Source organism: Alternaria dauci, chromosome 1 (genome assembly GCF_042100115.1).
Source record: "Alternaria dauci strain A2016 chromosome 1, whole genome shotgun sequence".
NCBI classification, from domain to species: domain Eukaryota; kingdom Fungi; phylum Ascomycota; class Dothideomycetes; order Pleosporales; family Pleosporaceae; genus Alternaria; species Alternaria dauci.
The window spans coordinates 6,386,385-6,394,887 of record NC_091272.1 but is presented as its reverse complement, the minus strand read 5'-3'; the positions used below and the strand labels follow the sequence as shown (position 1 = coordinate 6,394,887).

General features: G+C 52.4%; 3 protein-coding genes across 3 annotated transcripts; 1 reads left to right on the top strand and 2 right to left on the bottom strand.

The window, feature by feature from the left end:
* Nucleotides 1-1,203: 1,203 nt before the first annotated feature.
* On the top strand, nucleotides 1,204-3,807 carry ACET3X_001983 (uncharacterized protein; the record flags this gene model as incomplete). The annotated part of the gene is made up of 6 exons (XM_069447334.1): nucleotides 1,204-1,383; nucleotides 1,440-1,538; nucleotides 1,601-1,687; nucleotides 1,744-1,863; nucleotides 1,928-2,061; nucleotides 2,117-3,807. The coding sequence occupies 6 exons, from the start codon at nucleotides 1,204-1,206 to the stop codon at nucleotides 3,738-3,740; spliced, it is 2,244 nt and encodes a 747-aa protein (XP_069312225.1). The 3' UTR covers nucleotides 3,741-3,807.
* A 334-nt stretch (nucleotides 3,808-4,141) lies between these two features.
* On the bottom strand, nucleotides 4,142-5,515 carry ACET3X_001982 (uncharacterized protein; the record flags this gene model as incomplete). The annotated part of the gene is made up of 1 exon (XM_069447333.1): nucleotides 4,142-5,515. One exon carries the CDS (start codon nucleotides 5,513-5,515, stop codon nucleotides 4,142-4,144), a length of 1,374 nt encoding a protein of 457 aa, XP_069312224.1.
* Nucleotides 5,516-6,000: 485 nt separating this feature from the next.
* On the bottom strand, nucleotides 6,001-7,074 carry ACET3X_001981 (uncharacterized protein; the record flags this gene model as incomplete). Its single annotated transcript, XM_069447332.1, has 2 exons — nucleotides 6,001-6,836; nucleotides 6,888-7,074. 2 exons carry the CDS (start codon nucleotides 7,072-7,074, stop codon nucleotides 6,001-6,003), a joined length of 1,023 nt encoding a protein of 340 aa, XP_069312223.1.
* Nucleotides 7,075-8,503: the final 1,429 nt, after the last annotated feature.

The following is an 8,503-nucleotide window of genomic DNA, read 5'->3' as shown; positions in this document are numbered from 1 at the left end:
CAGCACGCAGTAGGTACCGATGCTGTGGCCGCTTGGGCTCCGGATTGGGACTCCGGCATAGAAGCGCGAGTAAGGCGGGCCTTTGACAAAGGGAAAGTTGCAGAAGCGTTTGTCTTTGGTGAGGTCGTTGACAATGAGGGCAGGCAGGTCGCTCGGATCATCGAGAGGCAGGCTGCTGTATTTGGGAGCGAGGTTGACGGTGTAGTTGCAGAGACTCTGCTCCTTGGGGAAAATGGTAGTGCCAAAGGCCAATCGGTCCTCGTCGAATTCGGGCTCTCCGGTTTGCAACGACAAGGTGCGTGTAGCCTCGGCGAGCAGGAAGCAGTCGTTCCGGTCGAAGAAGGATATCAGACACCTCCGCGCATTCAGGCGCAGAGCGCCCAGCTGTGCAAAGGCAGTCAGGGCCTTGTCGTCGGAAGCGCGTGGAGCAGCATAGTCGAGAGAGGGCGGCGGAGTAGTCGGAGGCGTTTGCGACTTGTCGGCAGGCGAGGGCGAGGGCGATGCCTGGCGGCTTCCAGCGCCATCTGCTTGGGGGAGATGTGAGCCCGACCTCGGATAGTACCTGTGCATGGTGTGAGTGCAGCTTTCAGTGTGGCGCCCTGGAGATACGTATATAGAAGTCCTGCTCCCTTTGTCTCGCCAAGTCTGCATGATCGATCCGCCGTTGCCTCCTCGCCTGGGAGCGGGCAATGGCATGGTCGTGTGAATCCGACATTTGCGCATGTAGATACCAGGAGGACCCTTTGCGGAGAAAGATAGACCATATGCACCCACCCAAGCACACGCCAGCCACTAACCGACGCCTGCAGGGCCAGATCAACGGCCGGAGGTGTGTTGGGCAGTCTCCAGACACGACGACCCAACCAACCACGGCCGATCGTCAGACGCAGGGCAAAGTGGCGAGCCACCCTAGCCAATGTCCGAGAGAGCTAAATCACGGTGCTGTGTGTCGCAGTCGCTGCACAATCAGAGGACTGCCGGGCGCTCTTGCTGTCGCAGGCCATGCAAGGAGACGGAGAGCCGGAAAGAGGCTGACAAAACAGAAAGAGAAGGGGGGAAAACCCGATCGCAGTGCCTGAATGTACCACCGAACAGAGACACAACGGCGCCGATGCGATTGATAGCGTACCCTAGCAAGGGCGCCCGACTAGCCCAAGCGAGCTTGGCACGTTTTAGTGCCAACTACCACCCGCTACCATCAACATGCCCCGCCAAGCACGCACCTGCAGCCATCTCTGCCTCACCAAAGAGTCACGACTTTCACCACCTCACGCCCGACTCTACCAAGTCTCTGCAAATACAATGGGCCGTCTCGTGACGCTTTCGACTTGCAGCCTAAATCAATGGGCTCTGGATTTCAACGGCAACCTTGAGCGCATCAAGGCAAGTCATCTCCTTCTCCAACCACTGCATAGGAAACACGTACTGACTCTGTGCAGGCAAGCGTCAAGATCGCCAAATATGCCGGAGCGAGATATGCGACTACGCCAGAGCTTTCGATCCCGGGATATGGCCTACTGGACCACTTTCTCGAACAGGCAAGTGCCATCTCTACACAAACTGCATCTGACAAACACTGATTCCATACCCCCATCTCTAGGACACCATCAGGCACTGCTGGGAAATTCTCGCCCAACTCCTGACAGACAGAGAGCTCGATGACATCCTCGTCGATGTCGGCATGCCGGTCAGTACCGCCCATTGCATGTGAGTCATGTACTGACTTTGTACACGCACTTCTAGGTCCGCCACTCGGGAAATCTCTACAATGCGAGGATCGTGTTCCTCAATGGCCAGATCCTGTTAATCCGTCCCAAGATGAGCCTGGCAGGGCAGGGAAACTACCGAGAAGGAAGGTACTTTGTAAGCATGATCCCTGTACAAAGTGCATTTGAGACATACACTGATTACGTACACCTATACGTAGATACCCTGGAATCGCCCCCAACAGGTAGAGCAGTACGAGCTTCACGAACTGCCTGCTGCTGCGCTTGCGTTACAGGAGACGTCGTTTGTTCCCTTTGGAGATGGCATAGTGTCTGCTCTCGATTGTTCATTCGGGTGAGGAACATCGTCTTACAAACTGCATGTGAAACACATACTGAACTCCATCCAGGTACGAGACTTGCGAAGAGCTCTTCACACCGCAAGCACCGCATATCCAATTGTCTTTGGCCGGCGCTGACATCATCATCAACTCCTCAGGTTCTCACCATGAGCTGCGAAAACTCGATACACGCCTCGATCTGATCAGGTCAGCCACTGCCAAGTGCGGAGGTGCCTACCTCTACGCTAACCAGCAAGGATGTGATGGCGATCGACTATACTACGACGGCTGCGCAATGGTACTCGTCAACGGTACCGTCCGCGCACAGGGGACCCAGTTCTCGTTACAAGATGTCGAGGTGGTTACCGCAACGATTGACCTAGAAGAGATTTGGTCATACCGCACAAGCCCTTCCCGAGGCTTACAAGCCGTATCAGGCCCACGGTACGAGCGCTTTAGGGCAAATCTACGCATATCTTCGGACGCAGACTTTGACCCAGACATTCGGCCCACGCCAGCACAGAAACTGCGGTACCACACTCCTGAAGAGGAGATCGCTTTGGGGCCTGCATGCTGGCTGTGGGACTATCTCCGGCGATCTGGTCAGGCTGGCTTCATGTTGCCCTTGAGTGGGGGCATTGACAGTTGTGCCACAGGCACTCTTGTATACTCCATGTGTCGACTAGTATACCAGGCCGTGCAAGATGGCAACAAGCAAGTTCTCGCAGACATCCGTCGCGTCGTAGGCCCTTACCACGACAAAGACAACTGGATACCTGAGAGCCCGCAGCAAATATGTAACGGCATCCTCCACACGGTATACATGGGAATGTCACAGCAGTCAAGTGTTGAGACAAGGAGCCGTGCAAAGAGATTGGCAGAAGACATCGGATGCTTCCATGTTGAAGCGGATATAGACGACATCTACAACAGCCAGAAGAATCTATTGACAAAGGCTACAGGCTTCACACCGCGTTTCAGGGCTCACGGTGGTGAGCCAGCAGAGAATCTCGCCCTACAGAACATCCAAGCCAGGACTAGACTTGTATCTTCCTACTACTTCGCCCAGATGCTACCTATGACTCGGGGGCGCCCAGGCGGAGGTAGTCTACTGGTTCTTGCGTCTGGCAACGTTGACGAGTGTCTGCGTGGGTACCTCACCAAGTACGATTGCAGTAGCGCCGATCTCAACCCCATTGGAAGCATTTCCAAAACCGATCTCAAGCGCTTCATAAGCTATGCGCAAAAAGAATTCTCACTGCCCATCCTCGGCGAGTTCATCGACGCAACACCAACCGCCGAACTCGAACCCCTCACTGAAGGTTACGCTCAAAGCGACGAAGTCGACATGGGCATGACATACGCCGAACTCGGTGTCTTTGGAAAGTGCCGCAAAGAGCTGAAGCTAGGTCCATATGGTACTTTCGTCCGTCTTACGCATGAATGGTCTGAGAATTATACGCCTCGAGAAGTTGCGGTCAAGGTTAAGCGGTTCTTTCACTACTATGCGATAAACCGGCACAAGATGACGACTATGACGCCGAGTTACCATGCCGAGGCGTATTCACCTGATGACAACCGGTTCGATCTTAGGCCTTTCCTTTACCCGCCGTTCTATCAGAGTTGGAGCTTCAAGCGTATTGATGAGGAGGTTGAGAGGTTGGAGAAGCGGCGAGGAGGCCACCAGGCCTGATTGGAGGTCAAACATACAGCGTATATATCTTCAAGCAGTGTGCATAGACTCCATGTGTTGTAGCGAGTAATTGACAACGTCATATGTATTCTTCACATTCCACTCTGAGGATGCTACTGGTGATTAAAAGTATATTAGATATGTTTACACTACATGCTCATCAACATCTTGACTCTCCACTTTTTCCACATCCTCAGCAAGACTTGCTTTATGTCTATCTCCATCATCTTCGCAGTCAAATAGATCTGCTGGAGACGGGTCATACCGGTTCTCGTCCGTGATGCTTTGGTAACGGTTGTATTCTCTAACCACGCACGGGATGCGACAGGAGCAATGAGAAGTGCTATAAATATTGTTAGTCGCAATCCTTGATCGATTTCACCTCCAGGATAAGGGTGTACCTACGGAAGAGCTAGAGGACTATCGAGGATAGCCTGCTCTGTGGCCTCCTGATCGATGGCATGCAGCTTGTTTTCCGCAGACAAAGCCAGGAGCTCATTCCATTTGTCCTTTGTGTTCTTCTCTAGGATACCGCCTACAGTTACTCTTGCGTGTAGGTCCTTGACGTGAGGCCAGGCGAAGGTCATGATCCAATCTACCATGATACGTTGACAGCAGATGATCCTGCCATCCGTATTATTCGCGTTGTGGATGGACGTGTCATGTAAGATGTTTCGTATTGCGTGTGGATAGAACGAGCTTCCGTCATCTGGGCTTCTGAACCACAACTGTAGCGTTGACAGTTTGTTTAGCTTTGACACAAGAGTACCAAAAGTCTTGGAGTTCCTCTTGTGAAAATGTGGCCGCGTCTCAAGGTCGAGCACTTGGAACCAACCTTCCATTGTAAAGTCAAGGATAGGGTGGTTAAGCCAGTTATACTTTGGTCTCATGCTCGAATCAAGCACAAAATCGAAACGATCCGGCGAGAAAAAGCACTTTCGAGTGTTTTCCCAGCCCGCCTGGAGTGCCTCGGTGTGCATCTGCCTGTTGATGGACAGCAGTGCGATGTTAGGCTCGTGAGCGGAGCAGCCAGTTACTGTTTGATATCCCCTAACGGTCGTGTCGAGATAGTTCGCGAAGCCGACACCGAGACGAACTGAATCGCTACTAGATTCATCCAAGGGGTAAATTCGAGGACCGAGAGCGAATTCGAAAAGCGTCATTCGTACTTCGGCAGGGAGGTCGAAAAGACGGAAAGGCTTCCCGTTGACCCTCCACCATTTGCGCTGCGCCCTGTAACCCTTCTCGCCAACTAGGCCATCTGGATCAGAAAATCTGTAGATAGACTTATAGCTAGATAGCAACCAGTCTTTTAGCAAAACCCACTTTGTGCCAATCTTCAGATAGAGATTGTCTGCGATTGGGCCAGGCAGTCCCGGACAGAAGTTCACCCACGCAGTAAGTGGGAACTCTTCATAGTCGTCTACAAAGGTATACAACTTGCTGCAGTACGTGGAGTAATCAGGTAGAGCCAGCCAAAACGGTGCGGACTCGTCTGTAGGCGATACTCGAAAGCGCATATTCGCAAACTCCATGTCCTTGAGATTCAGAGCACGGATAAGGCGAACGATTTCCCTGATGACTGGATCGTTCTGGCATGGCAACGGTCGAAATTCGTACTTGTACTTTTCTTTGCCCCAATTGAGCGTCGTGAGCTTGTCGTCAGGAGGCGGAAATAACCGTACTGTGTTGTATCGGTTGATCGCTTCGCCTTCTCCTTTGTCGTCTCTCGATGCGCATAAGAGATGGCGAATGCGGGTTTCCAGGTAGGGCATGTTGGTACACTTGAGCAAACGTGGAACTTTGGGAACTGCTGGCGGAATTGGTGTGTTGGGTTGAGTGGAACTCGTAGAAGAATCAGAAAACGGATTTCTTGACTGGTGGAGTTGGTGATAAAGTTCGGGAGCGAAGGAGAAACTATGGGTGTTATTACATATATAGTCGGTAGAACCTGGCCTGGAGGTAGGGTCGGGGCGCGTGGAGTCATAGCCAGGCAACACATTGTGATCCGTGATGTCCAGCTTGGAATGATCAATTCACTCTCCCGGAGCACCGCAATATTAATGGAAGCACCTAATAAGAATGAGACTAGGCAGACCCGCCCCAGAGCGGGTAGCTTGGACGTCAATCAGGCGGTCACACTGGGCAGGCTGCTCAGGATATAGAGGGTAGCAATTCGATTGGCAAAGCGGTGCTGTAGACAACCATCTTAGCAAACACATACCTCCTCTGGAAACTGACAGCCTTTCCTTTTTCAAGCTCACCACAACAAAACCCCCCCAACACCTATCAAAGCTACAAACAAGCCTTGACTCCTCACAACATGCGCGGCGCTCGTAACTTCAGTACCACAACACGACTGGTCGTTGTATGTAACATTATTCGCCGTGGCCGCAACTTGAAAGACACTCCCATTAAAATTGCCAAAATTGTAATAGTCAACGAGTATCCAATTCGGCGGCCTCCCCCACATTGTCTCGCAGTTCTGCACATTGAGCCCAACACTGCCATTGCCGGAGACAGCGTTGACTTGGTCGAGGAGCGAGTAGGCTGGTATGAGAATGCTGCTGACACCAGGAAGACTAACTTCAATATTGAGGTTGTGGTTCATCACGTACATGCGGTCGTGTGAGACGTCTTCAGCCTGGTTGGGAGGTCGCTCCTGGGTGCATGGGAAGGCGGGGTTTGTAGGAGAAAAGGGCGTTTGCCATTGGTAGTTGAATTCGCTGAGGAGCCATGGAACTTGGGTTTGATCTGCGTTGTAATCTAGCATGACTACCACGCGCTTGTTTCTGATAATCATCTCGGCTAGCGTGGGCCACTCGGTCAAGTTCAGAGTAGCTGAGGGTGGCGTCCATACGTATTCCATGATTCCTGAATCCCGGAATGGTGCAACGTAGTCCGTCGCCGGTATCTTGGTGTCCTGCCCGTTGTTGTTGCCCATCATGATAGCGATGACTTCGTATGGGTGGCTAGCGAGCCAGCCTTTGACTGTTGCGAGGTATGATTCGAGGGTGCCAACGTCGAGCAGATTGCAAGAAGTGTGGCAGAGACGTATCGCGGAGGAGGCGTTGGGTTTTTGGGTCTCGAACTGCACTGTCATGGAATATCAGCCAATGTCTTCTCTATCATTTATGAGTAGCTTACGCCCTCTGATTCCGTCGCTTAGCTGGTTAAGCACTGGGTAGACTTGGTTGCTGGCTGCGTTGTGTGGCCTCACGAATGGGCTGTTGTGAGCGACGACCATAGACACGTTGGAAAATCTCCGTTCGCAGAATTCGACGTATCCGTTACATGGTCGAGTATTACTCGGACGAGGTCGAGCAGCAGTCATTGAAGCGGTACCGTTTGCGGAATCGGTCGAAGGAGACAGACCGACTATAGCTGTAACATCTTTGGTTGTCGTCGAAGATGTGGTGGTAGCATTTTGGGGCTCGGAAACAGTTGTTGTCAGAACTATGCCTGGGAGACCGCTCGAGAAGCTGGCAGAGTAGGTGCTGGTAAAAGTGCTGGCGACGCCGGTGATCGCTGTAGCATCGCTGCTAGGTATAGGTGTGTTTGACGAAGATGGAGAAGAAGACTGCGCGGTTACAGGTTTCGTAAGTAAGGCCAAAAGGAAGAGAAGCAAGACTGAAGGAAACATGAGGACGATGCGATGCGAAGGAATGACGGAAATACTGGTTAGCAATTGTTACGCAGTGTACGCAGCAACCAATGCTGTGTACTGCTGTAACTGAGGTAAAAGTTTCAAGACGGTCTACCACACTGCCATTGCGGTGGTGGCCCGTCTTAGCTCACAGCCGATGGAAAGCACGATGACGGCATCCTCTCTCCAACCGCCATCACACGCTGTCTCCGGATTTGAGCGGGGAAGCTAAAGGCAACCGTCGCGAAGTCCCATCCGTCCTAGGCAACGCCTATGAAGCTGGTCAGACGCCAACAATCTAATGGCAGCCGCATCATCGTTCGTACGACGGCTGTGGGGCTGGTATTCGCGGCCTGCGAGCTTGTAGAGTGTTGCAGCGTGGATAGCTGTCAAGAGGGACATTGTGATGTGTATGACGCGTCATTAGCGTCCAACGACGGTAAGTCGACGCGATTGACATTGCCGAGGGTCGTGAGAACGACCTCGACTGTCTTGATGGTGGTGAAAGAGGGAATTAAGTGGTTACTTACGCGGCGGAGAAGGACCCTCGACCCAAGTCAGCCCCACGCGTCACGCTAGCTGCCTACCGTAAGCTTCGAGGACCCGATCCAAGCCTCGAGACCAACCATGTCTCTTGCTTGAGTACATGCATATTGAGCCATGCAACGCACCGACTGTGCGCATCACTGAATTCGATGTTCTAGCCGTCCTCACGTCCCCTCATGCTGCTTTCTTAAGCTTAGAAGGATCTGCAAGCAAGGACCCGACCAGGCCTCAAAAGCGCTGCGCAGGTCGCTTCGGAAGCACAATAGCTAAAAGGATGCCGAAGCAGGAAGCGGTTCTTTAGTGCATTCTGCGGTGGGTACCTGAGTTAGCTGGGAGCTTGGTTCACTTCGCGTTTTGTTTACTCCATCCGACAGTCGCACTCGCGACGCAAACGATTCCTCTCGTCATGATGTCGACGGCAAACCTTCACCTCCTGATATCTTTTCCAGGGCCTCGATTATATTCTCGTCTCCTCAGACCACATCAGTTACTCTCTTGGCCTGAAGTTTGACACAACTCGGCATATTCGCGTCACCAAATCAATCCGTACATATTTCAATGTTCCAGACTC